Source organism: Ooceraea biroi, chromosome 6 (assembly GCF_003672135.1).
Source record: "Ooceraea biroi isolate clonal line C1 chromosome 6, Obir_v5.4, whole genome shotgun sequence".
Lineage (NCBI taxonomy): Eukaryota > Metazoa > Arthropoda > Insecta > Hymenoptera > Formicidae > Ooceraea > Ooceraea biroi.
In genome coordinates this window covers 16,749,537-16,774,990 of record NC_039511.1, presented here as the reverse complement: position 1 = coordinate 16,774,990, position 25,454 = coordinate 16,749,537, and the positions used below count along the sequence as shown (strand labels likewise).

Genomic DNA, 25,454 nt, shown 5'->3' with positions numbered 1-25,454 from the left:
GGTTTGCATGCTCGATTACGCCAAAAAATGATGAAACCAGAAAGCATACACCTTAGGCGAGGTGCGCGATATACCGATCCGAACGGTTCACTCTCCTCAGCCAATCGTCTCTCGTGTTTTGTTTATGTCCTCCTGTTTGAAGAAGGAAAGAGGACGTTTGCCTTGGCGAGTCGCACGTCTGAACGGCCTCCACAGTTCGCGGCGTCCGCGGCGTCCGCGGCGATCGCTCGCATGTATTGCGAGAGTTTCCGTCGAAAAAGGTTTGCGATAGTGAACAAAGAACGCCCGAGCAGTTATCACGCGTGATAGAGAAACACGTGTGCTTCGTATACGCGGCCTGAAAACTAATTCTTCTTAATCGCGACTACGAATCACCGATTACTTTGAAAATTCGGCGACTTTTCTGCTATTTCTTTCACCTTTCTAGGTACTTTTACAGTTACGTCATTGTATATAGAGGGATGGGAGAAATTGTCTGTTTTTCGATATCAACTAATAACAATTAGGACACGAAATTATGTGAAACAACATCGGTTTCTCGGCGACTTGTCAATCAGTGATGCAGTAAGTGAAAGGATGCCAATTAGTACAAATACTTGTTCGAAAATCGTCTCTATCGACGCATATATATATCGGCAATGTTACGCAACAAATCGGATTTGCATATTGAGGAGGAAATTGGAAGGTTCAGTTTTGTGGCACTTGATAACAAAGCCCGAGGACCGTCGAGTGATTCTTCCATCATAGATACTCCGAGAGGATCGAGTTAACGTTGGTTGTATCGTTGAGTTTTTGTGACCGATCAATGGCAAACACGACATGCTGCAAAAAAACGTCGAAATTCTCGGGAAATTCGTTTGCGATGGAAATAGGCGAAAGAACGCTTTGAGAGCGGAGGACCGCACGAGCAGCACGAATGCATCGGGAATCGTCGCGCGGCACAAACCGGTTTCTGCATTTGGTGCAACAACGTGCACGGCGCCGCCGGTGAGTTTTAACGAAAGGAATTCACGATGAATGCCCCGGACTGATCGATCCGATTACCCAGCGAATTATGAGCTATTTAACAAAAAATGCAATTAAATCTCGCTACTCGACCGAGAGGGTTAAACCGTATATCGAGTGTGTGCGTGTCTCTCGGAGACCGACTTTCATCCCAGAATGATATGGTGACACCTCGTTTTCGATTGAAAGAGCGTGTGTGTATCTACGTAATTCATATATTATAATTCGAAACTTTACACGCGCGAGATTCGCAAACTTCGCAATGAATATTCGAAAGCCGAATGGTTGATCAAAGAAACCTGAGAGAGTAACTTCCGATCGGAATCCGATCGATTATCCGATCCGATATAAGCTTCATCTTCTGTCCCTATAAAGGATTTCGTTTTCGTGGAATCTTCCGCCCTATTAAATGTTCCCCTTTAATATAAAGTGGTTATAAGCAAACTTCAGCTCCGGCTAAAAGACAGGTACTGACGATTTCGCACGTCATCTCTCTTCAAGCATGCTACGAACTAACTTAAACGAAACCGAGCAAAATGATTTAATAGGGCGGAATAAGGGTCGACACACGCGCCGAATAAAAGCACACGTGCATATATTTTGTGCATATAAATGACAAAGATAAAGCGATCCGAGTCCTTTTTCATTTTTAATAACGTCTCTTATATCTACCCCCCAATCACTGTCACTAAATCATCGCTGTTTGATTTACCGATTGTTTCGTCTTCTAATTATGTCACTGGGAATGAAATATACATCTCTGTGCTATCTCTCGACCTATCTTGACAAACTTTTACCACTAATTTCGAAAAACAAACCTGAGTTCTTAATATTTTTATATCCACAAATAGTGCAAAAGAAATTTTCTACATGTATTTGTGATTATAACGGCGACAATAATAATTTGAGTACGGTAATTATATTTTCCAATTAATTATTAATATAAAACATTAATTTATATAAAATCAAGTTTTATTTAAGATATTTGTTTGACATCAGGTTTTAGATGAAAACACCGCAATTATCGTCAAGATAATTAAAAGAAGACTTAATATTATGCATCGTTTATGCAGACCCACACGTCATAAGATTGAATTATGCAAATATATTGAACACAACCGTCGAAGAATTAGATCAGAAGCGACAAGCGGAAATGAGATTTTCCCAGATTTTGTTTGAAGTCACTTTCTTCTCTTTCTTAACTGATTCCATCGAAATTGAATTATAAGAGATATAGCGCAAACATCTCTACTATCTCTACTATGTCTTGGACTTCGAGTGAGAACAGTCACTCAAGATGGACGCGAAAAACGTAAGTGACATAGACATAGTGTGGCTATACGTACAATATACTATGTGGATTACAATGTTTAATGGAACTAAAATTTATTACATTTATTTGTTAAATTTTAAGAAATTTTTTATTTATTTCTGAGTTGCAATATAGCCGCCATCCTATATTTGTCATCTACGCCTTTCGCATTTGTCTCGACACTCTGCTTCTCGCGTGCTGCTACGCAATGTAGCAGAAAATAAAAGTGGGACTGTGGGAGACACTGGACTATTCAATTTTCTATACTGGACATTTTTAGTATTTGTTTAATTGATACAAATGTTTGATACAACCTGTTTTGTAGGAAAATCAAATTTCTTTTTATGATCGTAACTTCTTCCTTACTTTGTTCTTACTTTTTCCTATCTCCCACCTATCTCTCCGTTTCCCATTTGCGTGATATCTGATCTACCTTATCTAAACCAGGTTAACTTGAATTGCACAAAATCCGGAAAATCTTCATATATATAGTAAATCTGTGTGTTCTATTCCGCAATGTGAGACAAAACATCATAATAACGACATTTAGCAATTTTGATTTTTTTCATTTCACGTCCACTTATATGTTACAATTATTTATTATAGTTATTCAAACGAATTCTCAAAGCGATCGTTCCTTCTCAGTTACCTGTATCAAACCCGACTTACACCGGACAAGTTCTTGATTATCTAATTAATTCGCATGCTCACACGGAAGATTTTAATTTAAGCAGAGTTTTTAACGGAAAGAGACGGTTACAAACGCAAGAAAATCACGTGGACTAGCGATTGTTCTCTTATCGTAATTGTCCTACTTCCGTTCTTTTCAAATTCTGCATGAAATTATAAGCGCTCTAAAAATTTCCGTTACGAGACTCACTGTTCACCCTTCTGCCATGTGAGAAAAATACTCCGGAAAAGGGCGGCACCTGCGATGCAGGTACCGATATAACGGGTGTCTCAATAATTCTACATATTCGTTCGCATGCGTTCGTAGGAGAAAATGCGGTAATCGTTTTTGCTCACACACATCGCTAACGCGATATCAGGAAAGTTTGGAAAAGTCGAGTGATATTATGGAGGAAAAAAATAATGACCGGTTTTTCTTGCCGTACACGGTCGCGACCTACACATGATTACCTTAGAAAATAGGTGAATCTTTGTGCATTGAGCAGTTAGTAGTTTTTTTCATGAAGCCTAAAAGAGTGTGCGCGAAAACATAATGTAATAAATAATCTAATAAATAATGTAATAAATGCGGTACAATAGCAGATAATTTCTATTATTTTCGTACCGCTAACGTGAAAGTTATTAATAAATTCCCAGCACAGAAACAGATAATGATTATTACAGACTTTTACATAGACATAATTGAATTAAATGCATGTTCGCTGTACGATTAATGACTGCGGTACGAGAATGTAAAAGAAACCAACTTTGAAAATTAACAAACTTAAATTTGTGTCATGTTCTCCAACTATCTATGCTGTTAATATTTTTGACTAAAACTCTTTTAACTAAATTCTTTATATCATTCTATTCCTTAAAGCTTAAAAGAAAAAATTAACACGTCATTCAATAAAAACAAAAGATTTGATAAATGAAAGGTATGAATATCAAAAGTACGTTTCTGCTTCGCGTTTTTGATGTGTTACGATATATTGATATTTATTTGTTTTTATCCTTTGAATATCGGATTTATGTTTAAACTTTGAAATATTACGCGCTTTGAAATCGTAATAATGCAATAATTTTTACGTATTTCTGCTTTGCAAGTCGAAAACTAGTAATATATTTGAAAAATCGGCTGTTGAATGAAATGTTTGAAATGTATAGCAATCTAATGTGAACTTGTAATCTATTAGTTTTGTGATACGGTCCTGAACCTAACGAAATTCGAACTCACCTGCCCCGATGTTATACTGGGATACTTAACAGCACACCACATCTGTTACGAACCTTCCTTTCAGTCCGTGTCCTTCCTTTACATCGCGAGGATCTTCTGCGTGACGAGCGTTGTATTTTCGCGCGAACGCATTATTCTGTGCAAGTTTTATAAAAAAAGTTTACGAGTTTTAAAAATCTTTTCGCGTAATTACGAGATTATAAAACGTTCTCTCTTTGATTTTTGAAAAGCGGAAAAAACTTGAATACAGTGTCGCGATTGCAACGTGTTAATTTCATAAGTACTACGTGGCAAGTATTATTTTCTGCAGTTAATTAATTTCAATACATTTCCTTTTCATATCTACGATGAAAAAGCTTTACCTCATTTTTGTGGCTTTCCAGTGTTCCTAGCGTAACGTGAAATCGCATCACTGCAAATCGATAACGAAATTACATTTCGCTTCGTTAAAGGGGAAGTTACTTTCAATCGGACATGATAAAGTCACCATCAAGAGACGCATCGGGTGTACACGGTCTGTCCAGACTCTGGATTGGGATCGAAAAAATACAAAACGTCAATTATTTTCTTTTGTTTTTTTTATTTATTCAAAATACACTCCTTCTGAGTCAATACAAATCCTGAAAGCGATTTGAAAATTTTTCGGAGCATTCACTGTACTCCATTTTCAGAATCGCTTCCAAAATCGCGGTCAAAGCCCTCTAAATGTCCTGAATGATGTCGTAACACTTTCCTTTCATTATCAACTAGAAGTTTTGGAATAACCAGAAGTTACACGGAGCCAAATCAGGTGAATAAACAGAGGAGGTGTTCGTGTACTGTGCTTTTATTGGCCAGAATCTTGAATTTGTTCGCCGGACAATCGAATCGATTATCGAACAGAAGCGACCCTTGCTCTCGATACTTAGACCAAACTCAAAGCATCCTTGTGGAAACAGGACTATTTAGCAACTATTCAGAAACTATTCAGTACATTCAAATAATAATCAGCATTTGAACTTCCCGTATGAATTCCTTGTGGACAATTCCTTTCGAATCGAAAAAAACGGTATAGCAACGTCTTGATTCTTCTGCCGTTTTATATGTGGCTCTTAATATGTCTTTACAGTACTCTACTTTGGCGTATTTTTAATTCTTCGTCAACGGTACGAAGTATGTTCCTTTCGACAAGCATCGATAAGATACTGTCACATTTAACGTCAAAATCATTTACAGACATGTTAAATGCCTTGAAATTTTTCGGATTATAGCTGAAATGTCAAACTTTATAACGTAAACACTCGAGAGGTAACGTTGCAGGAAAAGATTTAAAAAGTTCAACTGCACCAAAGTCTGGACAGACCATGTACATGAAATTGTGTCCGTGCAAAATATCGCTTGTAATGTGCTTGTGACCTTTCTACGGGTCGTAATGATTCAATACACTGTGGTGTATATTATCCGCGTATAACGTAATTTCGATACTTAACAGATAATTACACGATGTAATAGATAATGTAATTGGCACGCTTAGCAAATTTTCAATTATCAGTGAATTAAAATTGTCCTGATGTTTCATTAATCTTCACTTGTTATCGTTATAAATTGGGGATTATTAATAGCGCGTAAAATTAAGAACGTTTACGTGACTTCCACAATTTGTTCCACTATTCGAAAGGTTGAATAATTGAGCTTGCTGACGCACGACGATCTACGCACCGATCCAGCTTGAAAATTATCATTGTATGGGCGTTCCTCCCTCAATGGCGATGTAAAAACGAACGTATCAACATATGGATGAAAACTGAATAAAGTTTTGCAAGGTAAAAGGCATGGAAAATATTTCGGCAATTTTACGATTAATGTTTAATTAATTACATTTCGTCTAATTGCATCAGAAAGTTTAATTCTCGTTTCATGAAAATTTATGTGTCATCAGTACTATAACACGTATATATTATATTTCATATCGTATGAATGGAGATATTGATCCATCACATGTAAAAAAAGAAAAATGTACATAATGATTAGATTGACAAATGGGAAATTGATGTAAAAAAGATTGATATTAAAAAACATCTTTGCATATAAACATTCAAAACATTAATGTTCCGCGCGGATGTTTCCATGATTGAAATTTAAACGCGTCACACTGGATAAAATACGCGAAGACAAATAGGATGACATTTTCACGTAAGTGAAAAATGACTGCTTTTTCCCACATTACGATACCTGTTTGTTCCCAACGCAATTAGCGTTAAATCCAATTATCCATTCATCCCAATCAGGCGCGAGGCGATAATGACGCTTTGATGAGTCAGGAATATTTATTTGACGAACTTTTATTGTGAATTTCCAAATCGGCCAATTTTCAAAGAGGATTCCGTCGAGGAGCATTCATGTCGGAATGCGCTTATTCACTAACGAAAATCGATTGATTTTAATTTAACACGTTTAATGTTAATAGAGTTGCTGGAATAAGCGATGTTACATGGTCGTTCTATACGTGAAGTTTGATGAAGCTGGATATGTATCTTAACATGAAATATTTATAAATAAATGTATCCTTTTTTAAATTACGTAGATTCTTTAGCGCACGGAACCTACGCAAATAAATCTATGATATTAAATCGTACGATACGGATTCGTTTTTGTTTGCGTGATTATTGTAACCATATTTCAGGAGAAATGATAAACTCATCTCTGCTTATTGTTAGTGTCCGGTTGGAAATTATTACCAGATGCAAGATGAAATAGAAGTATTAGTGAAATGTCATCAGTTGCAAAAATTGATCGCACAATGTGCAATTGATAATGCAGTTATTAAATTATGGAACAAGTATCAAATGATGCACAACGCGCCACTCGATTCTTAGAGACTTAATTTTACGTGAGTTGAAATAAAACTTGGATTCTTTTCAATATCCTACGTTTTATAAATACACACCTGCGCTTCTCGAATAATTTATAATAAAACCACACAGAAGGTTAACATGTTAAGATTCTAACTTTTCACTACTAAATATATTTTCACTAGCAAAGAATACCCCACATTCTTTTTTACTTAGGAGATGAACTTTATTTGTCTTTAATAAAATGAAAAATGAAATGAGAAGTAAAACAAAAAAAGAACGCTGTGTATATGTAGCCTCTTACAAGAGACCGGTCCATCATACGTGGTGCGTGGTAACAAATTTGTTAATAATAATAATAATAATAACAACAATAACAACAATAATGATAATGATAATAATTTTATTGAATCGGCGATGCGATAAAATTCTGAAATTCTGATTACAATATATCTCGTTTATCGATTATTGACCCGCATATGGACATTGACGCCCACATTTTTTTAATTTTGCAATGCGTCGTTCGTTGTACCTGACAGGTCAAGTTTGCAATGTTAGATTCAATAACGGATCAAATATCTGTATCTTCGACACGTGTGCGCGACACATATCAGTTCTTTTGTATAGAACGATACAAGGCAGATGCGACGCAATTTCGGATAACGGACTAAAATACGGCAATCTCGTAATGGGTGAATTGCAACTTGTACCGTAATATAAATTTTGCTAAGCAAAATTTGGCGGCTGCGTAGAAAATTTACTGTTTTGAATAAAATACGATGTCTAACATAGATTTTTTGACATATACACGGTCTACCCAAGTGCGTTGCAACTGGTAAAAATATTGAAAAACATACGACGTTAATTATTGTTAGTTTCTTTTTTTTTTATTCAAAATACGCTACTTTTGAGTCAATACTTTTGAGTGCTGGAAACGAAGATGAATACGGGGAGTGTTCGAACACTACGATTTTCTTTTATCCGCCGATGATTATATAGAAGTTGCCAAAACGCTTGCTCTTAGATGGAACTCAAAGAATCCTGTCTGAATCGTTTATTTCATAACGATTCAGAACAACACCCAAATAATCACTCGAGCTTCCGATATAAATTTCTTTGTGGACGATTCCTTGCATTAGTAGATACAAGATGAAATAGAAATCAATGTGAAATATAATCAAAGAAAACGATGAGCGCAACGTCTTGATTCGGCTCTTTTGCGTGTGCACTTTCTTCGGATATGATGACATTCCGTCCTCCGCCGTATTGAAAGTGGCTCATATTGAAAATATAATTTGTCACCAGTTACGACGTTTTTCATGAAATTCGAATCAATATCGGCCGTTCTTAGCATGTCTTTGCAGTGCTGCACTCTGGCGGTGTTTTTTATCCTCCATCAGCGTTTGTGGTACGTAGCATGCCGTACAGACCTTCCGTTTCCCTAACTTCTCGATCAGAATTTGATGTATAGTACTTTTAAGTACACCAGTGAGCTCCTCGATAAATCTTGTAGATGCACAGTGGTCCAATCAAAGGATTTCAAGCATATTTCAAAAACTATTGAGCATTCCTGCTATTTCTTCTAGTAGTGGACCAATAAGCTTTCATAGACTCCTAAATGAGTGGAAACTGTGCGATAAAGTTCAAGCACTTTGTTTCGATATTACAGCATCTAATACTGGACGTTTTCAAGACGCATGTATTCTTTTAGAACAGAAAATCGGACAAGATCTCCTATCGACACCATAGATGTGAAATTATTTTACAAAGTGCTTTTGATGAGAAAAAGGTATCATTGAGTTGATTGAGAAATATACCGCATTTCAAAACATTTCAACAAGTCTGGCCATTGATAAACAAATCAAACTTTAAACCCGGAATTCAAGATGATCAGGTACGGCTCTTAATAGAACGGAACTGCTTCCATTTACGTTAACAACGTTAGAAAAGGAGCAAAAATCGTGAGAAGATTACCTAGGATTACTCCAATTCGTGGTTGTATTTCTAAGCGATACATTTCTTCGGGGAATTTCTTTTTAAGCTCTAGGAGCTTTTCACCATGCCCGGACCACGATGGTCAAGACTATTTACTGTTTAAAAATGTTTTTATTTTGGGACGAGTTTAGTATCACGCACAAAGAAGAAGTTGGTATAAGCCGTGTTACATTATAGCCACAATGAAAAATCATTGACTCGAAGTCTGTGGTAACGATAGCATTATATATAATGCGGACACGACGATGGTCGCGTAAAAGCCATTGTGCCGCCGAGTAGCAACACGAAACTCGAGAAAGAAAAAATTATCCTCTCGTTTCTTCTCTCGAGAAATCTTCCTTCGCCACTCCTCATTTCCCACCGAGTATTCTTTCATTAAAGAGATTGCTGCAACTTATCACATAAATTTCGCGAGACAAAATTTCAGGCAAAAAGTATGTATGTGCACGCACGGTGTTTCGTACACCAAAACTTGGCATTTCCATTATTTCAGTCGGTGTTTGATATTAGCATAATGCTTTTCGTTTTAAATATAAATTATATTAGATTGATTTAATTAATTTAATTGCTAAATTTTTCAAAATTGACACTGCTTATTTCAATTATCAACCATCGTAACTATAAGCGCTATAAGGATATGTTTTGTGTGTGTGTGTGTGTGTGTGTGTATACAAGCTGTATATGTTTTTATAAAACACGTTCAGCGCGAATAAAATATCAGAATTTCAGTGTAACGCGATGCGAAAAGTGAGTCAATCAAATGCGCATATTTACACGTAACTAATTCTTACGTTCCACTAAAAATTATTACATATCCTCTACGCTAACATATGGAAACAGAAACACATTTATGTTCTTTATAATTGCATATGTTTTACACAGAAACTTTTATTATAATCAAAACTGTAATCTTATTGCTCAAAATTAACTATAAACTCAATTACATTGCAAATTAATGCATAACGGAAAAATGTGTTGATTTTTGCACGAGCTGCAATATTTTGTTTGTTGTTCATTACTATGAGTTAAATAATGGAAAAGTTAATCGCAAATGTACAATGCATATACTATTTGAAAGAAATACAAAAACAATCGCTGGAAGACTTTTCTTATAGAATATTCTTTGTACATACTTACTTCCGCGTATGCTGCAGTTACGCATAATATTTTCATAGTGATTACAGTTTATCATAATTATCGTTGTCTCGTAGTTACATTAATAATTACACCTGCATTGCCGTTATGCTCAGATTGTCTTTTACTTTGTGTGATGCGCACCATTGAGAACCGTGCTCTTCCATGATGTTAGACATTTTATAATCCAACTCGAATAAAAAAAAACTGCCACAAATGTGACGCTGTTGTATTTTTCGCAAAGTTTGCTGCGCAATCCAGTTTCAAACTTTCAGTACACGTCAAAATTATCTCTCTTTACTAAACATATTAAATTACATTTCTATGCAAAAGACTGATGCGATTGTTTGACGAGCATCAATAGTTTCACGAATGTTACGTAATTTTTCGATATATATCTCGATATACAACTTTTTATAAAGTTTGCGTCAAATATGATTGACAATGTATAGTATGCCCGTTAATAAATAAAGATTTATAACTGCATAGTGTAAACACACTAACTTTGCTATTCTTATCTAAATACAATATCACACTATCCTATATATTGGGTTGGCCAAAAAGTAATTGCGTTTTTTTCCAATAGATGGACATACGTGTCTTGAAATGTAACTAACTTCATTCTAAACCGCAAATTCATTATGTAGGTTAACAACTCACCGTTCAAGCTTGTTTTAGAAAAAGAAAGTACACGATTTCGTTAACAATTGTTTGTTTGCCGTCGATTTCAAAATGGAAAATCAAAAAGAACATTTTCCTCATATTTTGTTTTATTACTTCCGAAAAGGGAAAAACGCTGTGCAAGCTCATAAAAAGTTATGTCGTGTATATGGCGAAGATGCTTTAAAACTGCGGCAGTGTCAAAATTGGTGTACTAAATTTCGATCTGGAGATTTTAATGTGCGATATTTGGGTAGCACATGAGCTTTTGAAACGTGAGGAAAATGATCGATTTTTGAAACGTATGATAACAGGCGACGAAAAATCGATGATCGTCTACAACAACGTCAAACGAAAAAGATGGTGGAGCAAGCGTGATGAACCTGCTGAAAGCACTTGAAAAGCAGTGAATATCTGCCACCAAAGAAAGATTATGCTGTCAGTCTGGTGGGACTGTGTATTTTGAGCTGCTTGCAAGGAATCAAACCATTCATTCAGACGTATACTACTGTCGTCAACTGGATAAATTAAATGATGCCATCAAACAGAAACGTCGAGAATTGATGAATCGCACAGGTGTTGTGTTTCACCATGATAACGCTAGACCACGTACAAGTTTGGTCACTCGTGAAAAATTGTTGCAGCTTGGATGGGATGTGTTACCATGATGTTACCACATCCACCATATTCGCCAGACCTGGCACCATCAGATTACCATTTGTTTCGTTCTTTGCAAAACACCTTGAATGGTAAAACCTTGACTGCTGATGAGGATATCAAATCGTTCTTGTAATTGTTTTTTGCTGAAAAAGATAAGAACTTTTTTGAGCGCGGAATCATGAAGTTGCCTGAAAAATGGCAAAAGATAATCAAACAAAATGGACAATATATTGTTTAATAAAGTTTTTGTTTCCCATGAAAAATTCGCCTTTTATTTATATAAAAAAAAAAACGCAATTACTTTTTGGCCAACCCAATACATTGACATCACTTTGATTGAGACGTTTTCAATGGGGATAGATACATACAAATATTACAATGAAATATTCTATAAGGATTTCGATATTTATATTATCTTCAAATCGTATATCACGTGATTTGGAGGAACGCTATGATCTTAACTCGAAAGAGCGTCTCTCATACATTTGCGCTGGATTATACAGTTTGAATCGCTCATCAAAGCACATAATCGATCGGAATGGGAGCACATTGTCTGTCGGCAATGGGACGTAACTATGTATGTGTTACATGTGCGATATTAGACGGAAAATATGACTGCATATCGTGGTATACCACGATAAATGCAGTGCATATGCTATGATGCGGAACGGATGCAGAATCTGTGGAATCCATTTCCAACTGACGTTGAGATATATGGCATTGTCAGGAAAAGAGAAGTATGCAAGAATGCATGCGTCTGTACATTAAAACGTCATGTATGTAGTACGCCTAACAAAGTGAGATGTAATGTAAAGAAAGTTTAAGTTTCGAGTCTTTATTATAATTTTTCGTAAACGATTTACTTAAGAATGGAATGGAATACCAGAGATGCAAATTGTATATGTAATTTTATAATTTTTTGTTCACATATAACCGATCATTAACATCACTCTGCAACTAAAATTATGTTCAAATTAATTAAAAACTTAATATGTTGGTTGTTAGAAACGTGAATATCCTAAAACCAAGTAATTATAGAATTAATGAAGTCCGCGGATTGCACGATGATGCAATCGACATTATTTGTCAGTCTAACTAAACTTTGAAAGCCAGAACATTCCACAGTCGCAAGTTTCAGATTCTCCAGAGCACTTTCAGGCTCGATATATAAGTTATAATCACTTCTTACGAAATAGGTTGTATCATTTTTGTATGTACTATTGGGTTGGCCAAAAAGTAATTGCGTTTTTTTTTATATAAATAAAAGGCGAATTTTTCATGGGAAACAAAAACTTTATTAAACAATATATTGTCCATTTTGTTTGATTATCTTTTGCCATTTTTCAGGCAACTTCATGATTCCGCGCTCAAAAAAGTTCTTATCTTTTTCAGCAAAAAACAATTACAAGAACGATTTGATATCCTCATCAGCAGTCAAGGTTTTACCATTCAAGGTGTTTTGCAAAGAACGAAACAAATGGTAATCTGATGGTGCCAGGTCTGGCGAATATGGTGGATGTGGTAACATCATGGTAACACATCCCATCCAAGCTGCAACAATTTTTCACGAGTGACCAAACTTGTACGTGGTCTAGCGTTATCATGGTGAAACACAACACCTGTGCGATTCATCAATTCTCGACGTTTCTGTTTGATGGCATCATTTAATTTATCCAGTTGACGACAGTAGTATACGTCTGAATGAATGGTTTGATTCCTTGCAAGCAGCTCAAAATACACAGTCCCACCAGACTGACAGCATAATCTTTCTTTGGTGGCAGATATTCACTGCTTTTCAAGTGCTTTCAGCAGGTTCATCACGCTTGCTCCACCATCTTTTTCGTTTGACGTTGTTGTAGACGATCATCGATTTTTCGTCGCCTGTTATCATACGTTTCAAAAATCGATCATTTTCCTCACGTTTCAAAAGAGAATCGCAGATGTCAATACGCTTAGTGAGATGAATTTCTTTGAGCTCATGTGCTACCCAAATATCGCACATTAAAATCTCCAGATCGAAATTTAGTACACCAATTTTGACACTGCCGCAGTTTTAAAGCATCTTCGCCATATACACGACATAACTTTTTATGAGCTTGCACAGCGTTTTTCCCTTTTCGGAAGTAATAAAACAAAATATGAGGAAAATGTTCTTTTTGATTTTCCATTTTGAAATCGACGGCAAACAAACAATTGTTAACGAAATCGTGTACTTTCTTTTTCTAAAACAAGCTTGAACGGTGAGTTGTTAACCTACATAATGAATTTGCGGTTTAGAATGAAGTTAGTTACATTTCAAGACACGTATGTCCATCTATTGGAAAAAAACGCAATTACTTTTTGGCCAACCCAATAGCATCAAAACTGCAATTCGTTTTTATTGAGTCATAGTTAAAAAAAAAATCAAATATTATCTTCAATAGGTTAAATAACTCTAGTTTAATTCGTATTATTTATAATTTTGCATTCTTTTTTATGAGTATGAGATAAAGTATGATTCAATAATTTTATTATTTGATGTCTCAATTTTATAATATATAGAGCTTACAATTAGCCTTGTTTATCTATATCTCTTTTTTTCCTTTCTCTACTGTTTATTTTAGGTAGATATTCAGTAGCGTGAGACAGTATCGTATCTTTCAATTTATTTATGATATAATGATGTTAATGTGCTGTATATTATACAGGGTGAGGCACCTAAAACAGGCCACCTCAATATCTCGGCTGTTATTGGTGATAGAAAAAATTGTGTCAGACCAACCTTGCATGGTTTCGAGGGACACATAATTTGTTCTAAATAATTTTTTATTAGGTGGACGCGTAGAGGTCATATGAAGGTCAACTTCGTTTTTTTAAATGGTATGATATGTTTTTTTACGTACCATCTAGTAGAGCGTTCGAAGATGCGCACATTGATCTACGGGTCAAAATCATTCAAGGTTACTGAAGGCCAACTGCAAAGGAAAATAATTTACTTTATATTGCCTAGAGTTCTCTGCTATTGAAAATACCGTAAATTCAGAAATGAAAAAGTTCTAGCACTTAGAAATTTTAGCCTTCAGTGACCTTGAATGATGTTTACCCGTAGATCAATGTGCGCATCTTCGAACGCTCTACTAGATGGTACGTAAAAAAACATATCATACCATTTAAAAAAACGAAGTTGACCTTCATATGACCTCTACGCGTCCACCGAATAAAAAATTATTTAGAACAAATTATGTGTCCCTCGAAACCATGCAAGTTTGGTCTGACATATTTTTTTCTATCACCAATAACAGCCGAGATATTGAGGTGGCCTGGTCTTAGGTTTTAGGTGCCTCACCCTGTATATAGCACATTACCGTCTAGATAGGTACGGTCTAACATAATATAATAGATGCACGATAGCAACAGGCAGTTGCCGCCCTCTCGCGATCAACGCTTCAGTAGGACGCTGTTGATGACGAATATATTATATACCTGTGTCATAAAATTTTTCATATTTACACTTTGCATTGTAATATCTCCACTTGTACAAGCAAAAATAAAAATAATTTTCTGATGTACAGTGAACATCAGCTATCGATTGAGTCTAATCGCGAAGTTAATCCATTCAGCCGTTACTGAAATCCGATAATCGAGGGTGTGCTCAACTAATTGCTTCGCGTGTATGTACATAGGCGGTTTCGCCGTTCGTATGTCGCTTTGCTCATGCACTCGTTGCAAGACATGTCTCTTGATGATAATGTGAGAAAGATTCTCAGATTATTTCCGGTGAACTTATTACCAGCCTTTCAACTTGTTGCTACGAAATAAGCGTTGATCATAAAATGAACTAATGAGCATTTTACGAGACATTTTAATACAATAAAAAAAAGAATCCGTTCAAGCTCTCTGAATCGTAAGAGAGATATCAGAATTCTCCACGAGTACGTTTCTTCCATCCAACTAAAATAAATGGAATAAAAGTGTTTCATGGGTTACTTCGTTACGACCGTGCGAATAAAACTCTAGGCATTGTTATCGTATCCTGCCAGAGTGGAAATTAAATTCTCGCGAAACAACAGCTAAACTTCCTAGGAAAGTTTCATCCGTAATCTCTAATGAACTTTTCAGTATTTTTCGTTTTTTTAATGGCTTTGTTATTAGGAAACTAAGGGAAGTAACATACGACAATAGTTAAACGATAATGGATAAAAGACAGAGTTGGATTACAAGTTTATCTATAACGAAATCATTGCGCGTATAATATTAACACTTAAAGAAGCTACTATATAAATATGTTATTAAAATTTATGTACTTACATGTATATTATTTTTGCTAAAAATAATACAGATTTTCCATTCAACCCAATATTACACATTAAATAAATATAGAAATTGACATTGAATATTATCGAAAGGCTTGTATCTGTTCCTCAATTATTTTTTCTGCTTCAAATGGCTTTTTTGACAAAGGAGGCTTTTTTAAGGAGACAGAACAAACACATAAAGAAATATTCAATATGTTCATAGTTTACTGAAAACATCTTTTGTATGGATGTGCTCCGCGACGAAACTTGGCTCCGGAAGTACGAATTTCCGGTGACTCCAACACGCCAAGTAATAGAGAGTAAAACCTTTCACCAATATAGGATGATTGAAGCAATTTATGTCAAAGCGCCTTCTCATACATACTAGGGTGGATACGTATGCTATATTTATAAAATTGTTTCTTGCGTTATCGCTTTGGACTCCTCTTAAAATCGTTCCATTTGGAGAAGTATGAAATCGTACCAACTGTAAACTCAGTCGGATAACGGAAACACATGACACAATCCTGCTAAAGGTGAAACAAATAATATTTTTCACGAAAAGTGGAAAAATGCGATAAAAAGAATAAAAATTAAATATTTTTATTTGTACATGTTGACCATTATGTTTACTAGAAAACGCACATGAGGAAAATAAAGAAGTGAAAATACTCTGTGAATGTAATTTTATAAATCCTTGGTAAGAGTAGATGTCTTCAGTAGATTGCTTCCTCTTCTCATTTCTCGACAAAACTTGATTAAAATCATACATAAGCTTAACTTCTCCTCCTGTTGTGTCATTTACGACTTTTAGCGTTTAAAACTTTCCATCCCGATTTGAAAACCAATTTCATTTACCCACACAGTAAGATCTTTCTCGAGATCCATCTATTGAATATTGTTCGAAGAAACGATTTGATTATTATGGTAATGCTCAATTCCACAGTTCAAATAATTTGGAACATTTTTTGCATTTATTCGTAGTCTTTTTATCGATTCATCGGATAATAGAATGCTATCATTTCAATGATTTTACCATTCTTTTATTTGTTTCAATTGTAATGTGTCTGTCAAAACATCCCAGCGCTGTTGTTTCTGGTATCAAATACATTAATAATCGTGAAATTGCGACATTACTTGTGTAATGTAACACGGCTTATGTTTTTATCATTTTTACGATAAAGATCTTTTAAAAACTGAGAAATCTTGAGAGGAAGCTTTTACTTCAATTGCAACTTGGATCCATGCTTTTACGTACAAAATAAGGAGAAATACGCAAACGTCTCAGAGTCCAACATTTTCTTTGGTCGTAATATTGAACTCGTCTCGAAATAAAAACATTTTGAAACAGTAAATGGCCATTGAGCATGGTGAAAAGCTCCTGGAGCTCGAAAAGGCATACCACCTAGAAAATACAACCACGAGTTTGAGTAATTCTTGGTGATCTTTTCGATTATTGTTCCTTTTCTAACGTTATTAACATAAATTGAAGCAGTTTCATTCTCCTAAGAGTCGTACCTGATCATGTTGAATTCTGGGTTTAAAGTTTGATTTGTTTATCAATAATAAGAATTATATAAAGATATAGAAATTACGTATTTAAATTACAAAAAAAGTTCTCAAAATATCCTGCGCTTCACTTCTGACAATATTTTAATCGTTTTTAAGCATCCTTTAATATCCTTTGCGTGGATCATTCATTTTCATCTGGCCTAATCAGAAAAGCAGACAAGTTGACTTCTACGAGATAGTATGTCATTGCTGCAGGATTCCCATAAGGTTCTGTCTCTCCCTTCTCTTTCTTCCACTCCCTCCCTCCTCTCTCTTACTCACTCACTCTGTTTCTCTTGGGAACTATGCACATGTTGACCAGTTGGAGGGGATTCAGACGCAGCAGCTGGTTGCTTGCTGTGGAACAGATTGGGAGAATCGCGTTCGCATATGTACCCATCAGTAATGCTACATCGGTGGTATTCAAAGCCTACAGGGAACGTTACATTGCCAGAATTGTGACACGTTCGCATGATTTTCGTATACTAAGTTCACGCGTACTTGTGTATAGAAAACATCGACAAGGAAAGAATGGCGCTGTGAAAGTGCCGTGCGTCGATTTTTCATAGCCGTCATACTTGAAAGATCCGTCTCTCCGACTCCGGCTGGAGCGCAGCAACGGCGTGCATAGCAGCGACGGTTGGAAAATGTGAGCGCGCACGTGACAACGCGTATCGTAGCGAGCCGTGCACGTTTCGTCTCGACCGTCGATAAACCAAAATCTTCAAATATCTATTTCCGTTTTACGCGCAACGTATCCTCACTTGTATCGTCTATATGGGCGTTTCATTTCAACTCCATTGTGTACACGTACGGGACAAAATTCAACGATTTATATGAAAATTTCGTTCTTCGAAGCAACGTGCCTACGATAAAAACATAAAGAGGTATCACCAATCAGCAGCGAAAAACGCAAAGGGATCACGAATTTCCAAACGGCATCTCCAAGTAACAGCGATAATTAATACTGATGTAGAAAATATAACTTCCAAATTATATCGATGAATATCCATCGGGAAGCAGCTTACCGCGATGTTCCTTGAACGAAAAACTCATGAGGCATGCAAAACTCACGGGCACGATGACGACGTCGTTTTCGTGCATGGAGATGTCATTGTGATTTCCGATGTGGTACGCATAGAAACGATCACGTCGAATGGAATCTACTCTGTGATAGGTAGTTGCATAGGCACCCGTATGCCCGGCGAGCTTGCCTTCCTCAGAGACACGAGTGGGATTCTAGCGTGACTTTAATCCCGATCGACATGCCATCGATGGCATTCGAACGGAGAACGGACCCACACACGTGTTATTGCGAGATTGATGTAACTGTGCGAAAGCGTTACACAGCCATAATAAACGACACAGTAGAAATTTCCGAGGATCCACGACGGCAACGACGATTGCTTAAGGTCTCGCTCGAGATGGCAAGGTAAATTGCGCCACCTCCATCCGCTCGATTTCTCCACGTGATGTTTACACAGGGTCTTTTTCTACACAAACTATATAAGTTACCGAACTGTATACATCTGAGAGCATATTCCTGCGACTGTGTAAGTCCTGTGTAAGAAAAATTCCGTAACTAGGTCCGAAATGACATAAATAAGGATCGGAACTCGGTCAGTTATGCATAGATATGTGTCCACCGACGCGTACAGATGCAAATATCTAAGAAACTTGACGTGACTCTTCTTTCCGAAAAGGAAATTTTATCGGGACTAGGATCGATAACGAGAACAACGTTCTAAAAAAAGAAATAACAGCGCCGTAACGGAAAAGAAGTGAGTTGAGAATTAGTCACAAATTAAGAGGAAAACTTCAGTCCAAAGTAATAACAATTGTGCAACTTGCGGAAATATAAGAGTATAGAAAAACAAGCAAAAGGAAAAGCATCAAAAGAGAGAGGTGTTGTCAGAATAATTAATACGATAATTGTCGAAAAAGAAAACGTCCAATAGTTGCGGACATTCATTCCGCCCTCTCTATTTTATCTCATATTATTTTGAATTGTATTCTTCCGTACGTGCCCCTTCGATTTGAATTTAAAATATGATGCTCATCGGGAATGTCAAAGGATGCACTTCCTCAAATCGAATCGAATCCTAACAATTTACTCTGGAAACCAATGAGCTGCAACTGCTCTTTTCAATTGATGCAGTCACGCTTAAATCTTTATTGCTTTTGCTTTCGCAAGAAGCAAACTGGCACGGCCCACATACAAGTACTTTAATCGATCACTGTTCTGTGACGAATACTTATGAATTTTCTAACAGAGAGAGCTGCGGTTGTTATTGTCAGAATCTTGAGTAAATGTTTCAATCACAATTGTTTGTATCTCCGATATACATAGATATGAAATATTGTTTTCTTCGACATCATTGCCAAAATTATCAATGAAATGATAATTTGGATCGATAATCTTCTTCAACATTATTATAGTTATTTATAAGAAGGAGAGAAGGAATAGAAAGATGGTGTGTATATATATATATAACATTTGATGCGCACACATCGTAGTCGGGAACAAATGTCAAATGGAAATGTCTGTGCGCTATGTACGTCGATGTTTGATGATGATCAGACTACAGGCGATCTTGTCATTGATCTTGGAGCATACACTTCACCGTCATCAAGATCTTAACGACTAGCGGACGACAGCAATAAATTTGATTGGACTGGCAAATTGTCGGTCGCTCCGAGGAGGAACAAGCGACGAGTTCGGAATAACCACTTCTTCGTAATAGCCAATTGTCGCGCGACGGAATTGTCCAAGTGTGAGTGCGTGTCCTAAGTAAACAATAAAATCGTTTCAGAGACTACAGTTCGCGTCGTGTCATCGTTCTATCGTGACGGAATCCACGCTAAATCCCTTTCATCGTTAGCTGCTTTTTCGCTTCGTATAAATATTTAATAGTTTTGTCGCCTCGAGAGACAAGTGAACATCATGTTCCGCTAGTCAGAGCCGACTCGAATAGAAGACTCGATTTATGCATTTACATCAAGCTAATCAGCATTTTAGAAGTTTATAACTAACAATAAGCCTTCAAGCGTAATTTGCGTCTTGCGCTCCGAGAGGAAAGCCTGAGCGCCAAGAGGGAATAAGTCAATGAACTTTTCCAGCTTTATTTAGCCAAAGAATTATATTACAGTTTTATAAAGTCTCACAACTTCGAAGCTTTATTCTACCAAAGAGAGTCAAAGCATTCTTTATTTTATCGCTGACAGCGATAATATACTGCCATTGGTAATTTATAAAAGAAGCAATAATCCGAAGAATCGATCTTGTCGCGTCTAGAATACTCGAAAATCAAGATTCTTAAAAGGATTAGAGATCTCAATAGGATTTCGAGATATATCAAGTGGCACTATAGTACAATCTCCAAATGAAATTTCGCAAGTCCTCGTCCAGTCCGAAAATGGAATTACTCTCAAGACATCCCTCAGATGGGAGGATGTCGATCTTGAAAAGGTCGAAATCCTTCCGAGCATCCATGAAACTGATGTCAAAGATACGCAGTCACGCGAATCTGCGATTGCCCACTGGTTTCGATCTCTCGCCCGTCTCGGAGAACTGTACCGTCAAAAAAAGAGAGCGTAATCGCCATGTCCTCGAAGAATCTCAAGACAAGAGATCATCGAATCCGCAAAACGATCCCGAAGATCCGAGTTCACGCATCGAGGATAACGTTAGTGACAAGACATCCTCGAGTCTTGGAAAGATTTCTTTGTCAGCGAATGATGTTGATTCACAAGAGATCACGAAAGATTTCAAGAGCAAACTATCCCTTACTGATCAAATAATCAGTACGGACGGCAAAAATGTGGAAAGTCCCGCGACAAAGGATGAAGATGCGAAATCACCAAAGCTCATTGACATTTTTCGCAAGAAATACACCGTAGAGAACTCGTATCCTCAAGGGAAGGAACCAAACAAACATATCTTCTACGAGAATCCAACATTCGTATTGGACAGTTCCTTCGACTCCTCTGTTTCTAGTTTCCTCTTTGAGACTGAACAAGAAGAGGAGGAGCAACGACGAGATTGCGAAAGCAAGTATACAGAGTCCCACGAGTGCAAGGTTCTGACCGTTGTCGTGGATTCCCATAAAGCTGCAACTAACCAGCAACTTTATTGCAAGCGAGATGAGCACGAGGACAAAGATTGTCTCAAAAACGAAAGTACGAAGAACGCGTTCCCTCCTAGATGCGAAACAAGCAGCGAAGACTCGCAGGCAAGCGTGACGACCGAGAGCCGAAGAACTGCCGAGTCGTTTGCCGGATTTGATCGCTCAAAGATAAAACTTTATTGTAAGATACACGAAACGGAAACGCGGAACGTGTTAAACCGTTTGCAAGATGAAAGATTTCTCGACAATATCAAGACCTATCCTTCCATGTCCTGTAAAATCAGGACAGTTGACATCACCAACTTTTGGACGAGTAAACGTGGTAGTAGTTTTCGAAATAAGATGGCAGCCAGTAGAAAAAGAGACGCAAAGGAAGCGAAGGATTACAAGCGGGTCGGTCAGGAGCAAGTTCTCGTGTCGACGTCGTCGGGATCAAGTATGCTGGATCAATAAGTTTCTAATTAGTTAGCGGCGTGCCAGATTCGCAATTAAGTAGTTCCTGAAAACTTGACTCGAATTTCGAGCAGTGAGAATTATCGACTTTGTTCTTCCCCTTGAAAATGACATTGAAAGAAAGAATAGCTAGATTAATCGTCTTCTTAACTTTTACTGGCATATCACGACGATAAATCAATTAATAATTATTGGAAAGTTTTTAAAAAGCTATGTAGAAAGTTTAGAAGAAAGTGGGTTTACCATGAAATCAAATGATAGACTAAGATGCGTTAATATTGGAGAGCATCACTGGCGCGTGGGAGAGTTTCTAGCGGCGAAAGTGGTTCGAGATCTCTTGCACAATTGTAATGGTGCATAGAATATCCCACGAAAGAAATAACGCAGAATTTTCACGCTTTCCAACAGAAAAACAAATTATTCTCCCTAAAATAAACTCAGCATAAGCTTTTATTCCCTATCTTAGTTTAAAAGATTTTACTAAATAAATTATAGATAATAGGTATTAATTATATTATGTATAAACATATCATAGTTCCAAGAAAATAATTTTCCTTCTTTCCCGATAAAATTACAATATAATCGGATTTTTGCGATACACTTTAATCTCTTTTGATCCCCTTAAATTTTTTTCATTGTTTACTTGTCTTATCTATCTTTTGCTATCTAATTTGTTTTATCTAATATTATTTTGTCTATTTATGTGTGTGTATCGTTTTTTTTATTTTACTTTTTTTCTTATCCATGCAGAGTTACACTCATTACAAGGGATGGAGTTTCTAGAAGGTTTTGGCAAGAAGAAACAACAGCCCCATCAACAACTAAATAACGTGTCATCGATACACGTCAGTCCTCTCTCGGCCCAATCTCTCAATATACACTTGCATGGTATTTTATTTTTACTGATCCTTATTTGTTTTATTTGCCAAACTTTTCTACATTTCTGCACAATTTGCGTTATTTTATTACGTATCATTACGTATCACTACATATAATACGTATTGATCAAAAATAATCTTAACGACGTTATTATCTCATTTTTAGCTCTATTTGCGGCTGTGGAACATGGTCACGTCGATAAAGCGCGAACCATTTTGGAATCTACCGATGTGGACGTAAATAGGTGAGTAGAAATTTATATCATCCGATATATGTATCATTGTGTGTGTGTGTGTGTGTGTGTGTGATGTACACACACAGGAAGAGAAAGAAAGAATAAGAATTAAGCTATTGATTTATCAAGTAAAGAAAAAAGAAGAAACTCTGATAACCATGTCTAGATATCGAGGATAAATACTTGTAAATACTTCAATTGCCCAAGCTGCACGTGAATAAAAAAATTAATTTTTGCTTTTCACTTTGCAATAAAAATTGATAAAATTTCGTGACACTCACAAGATTCAATTGATTCAGCTTGCCATCGAAAACGCACATGCGCTAGAAGCCCTTTTCACTCCATACGCGTTACTTTGGGGGTTTTAATCGAATATATGAATTGAAACTTTCGAAACGTACCGCTATAGAAACAGTCAATCGCGCCATTAGAAATTGTTCGACTAGCGCAGATCTAATATCTTGATTCTATTCGAGGTGAATTCTATGAGATGTCCCGAGAGATCTGGATCGCCATTCGTCTGGCGTGCGAGTTGAGAATGAATCACACAAACTGTTCATATTATATATACTTTTTACGTCCATAATCCGGTAAATCAAAAAGAGTACAGAACATGTTACGAAAAAAATTCTAATAGGAAAATAAAACTTTCTTATAACTTAGAGTTACAAAACGATCGTGTTCTGATCACAGTACAATACACACAATATTTATACTATAAATGTTTTAACTCAGTTCTGTAACAAAGTTCTGAAAGGGAGAGTAAATGTTATTAATGCACGCTATTTCATCACTTGCAGTGTTAACAGCGACGGCTTGTCACTATTAGATGTTGCTGTGCTTAGCAACAACAGACCACTGGCAAAAATGTTGGTTGCGTTCGGTGCGCAGGAAGGGAATCAATGTAAGTACTATTGAATCCAATTACAACTTCACGCCGCACGGTACGAACTTCGTTACAAGTGACAATCGTGACGGATCTCGTTGATCCGAAACTCTCGTTCCTACTTGCTCACGAGATAGTCCGCTGTTTCCCTTTGCCGTGCGAAAAAATCCAAGAAAATCGTCAAGCCACGGGCGATTCCAATTAGGATTCCGTAGTCTCTAATAAAAATGCCGTCGAGCTTTATTGCATTGCGATAACGAATAAAAATAGAATAGAACAGCAACGAAGTGTAAAAAAGAAAAAAAAGAAAGAAGAGGAACTTTTTTTCGCTGATTGCAGTACCGCGCTTTTTCTGTGACATTTTTAACAAACTGTCTCTTTGTTCGATGTATGGAATCCGTATAATTCCTACGGAATACGATAGATATGTATATTCGACATGAAATCATGAAATCTATGAAAGTATCTAAACATTTCGCTCTCTCGTATTCCATTAAATCAAGGATATGAGCTAATGTACGATAATGCGAACCCACTTAATCAGACATTCCGCGAAGAAATAAATATCACATCTGATAAATCCCGCAACTTTCTCATCAATTTTTGTAGCCATTGCTAATACGTGCAATGAGACTATGATGTTATTACTATAAGACATCATCTCCCGTTTATTATTTAACTATTTTGTTAATATAGTTAAATCTCCGGAATCTCTCGGAAGTCATTTAGCATCGTTGCTCTCGGAAGCGGAACACAGAGTACAAGAACTCGGCGGCAGTATTTCTGGCAGCAGTGGGACCACTCTGCTGGAACCACCAAGCAGTCATAGAGCAAGTTTTTCCACGCAACACAATAATCTCACGGGATGCAGCGGTAACACAGAGGACAAGCAGCTCACCTTATGGGAAAGAAGAGCCCGAGCCCTCAGAAAGATGTTACTGGGTTTTGACCAAGCACGTGAGTCACACAATCTAAATGTCTATTAGGAGTTCACGTATTGTGTGTGTGTGTGTGTGTGTGTGTGTGCGTGCGTGTGCGCGCGCGCGCGTAAATAACACTACCTATTTAAAAAAGTTGAAAAAGATACAGAATACTACGTATTTTTAATTATTTGAATGTACTTTCTTACAAAAATTATATTGAGTTGACTGAAAAGTCCGTGCGAATTTTTTTTAACAAAATTCAACAAACGCAAAACTTTATATTAAGAATTAAATTTATTGAACGCGCACGAAATATGTACCATTGTTTTTTTGATAATGTGTTGCTATCTCTCAATTGGCGAAAACCTGGGCCAGATGATTTTTGATCCTCCAAGAATGAAACTATTGAGGGAGTTCTGCAGCGATCGAAATAAGTGGAAATTAGATGGCGCAAGCTCAGGTGAATAGGTGGATGAGGCAAGACATCCCAAGTTAAGCACAATAATTTTTACTAGATCTGCGAAGAAACGTGTGGTCTGGCGTTGAAACGTAACACTCTTTTTATTGACTAATTCTGGAGAAATTCTTGTCGATTGCTATCTTTATTGATCCAACTGGGAACA

The 25,454-nt window shown here is 36.6% G+C and overlaps 1 protein-coding gene across 6 annotated transcripts in view; it reads left to right on the top strand.

Annotated features, from left to right (window-relative positions):
* Positions 1 to 25,454, top strand: part of LOC105284481 — a 42,525-nt gene that overhangs the window by 7,945 nt on the left and 9,126 nt on the right. For 3 of the 6 annotated variants that reach the window (XM_011348021.3, XM_011348020.3, XM_011348019.3), the window contains exons 7-10: positions 22,659 to 22,796; positions 22,953 to 23,031; positions 23,823 to 23,926; positions 24,605 to 24,865. In XM_011348021.3, the coding sequence (XP_011346323.1) occupies positions 22,659 to 22,796; positions 22,953 to 23,031; positions 23,823 to 23,926; positions 24,605 to 24,865 (582 nt within the window). Of the gene's footprint in view, positions 1 to 14,819; positions 21,892 to 22,658; positions 22,797 to 22,952; positions 23,032 to 23,822; positions 23,927 to 24,604; positions 24,866 to 25,454 lie in introns of those variants that run through there. The other 3 variants (XR_894884.3, XM_011348017.3, XM_011348023.3) reach the window with 3 other exon arrangements.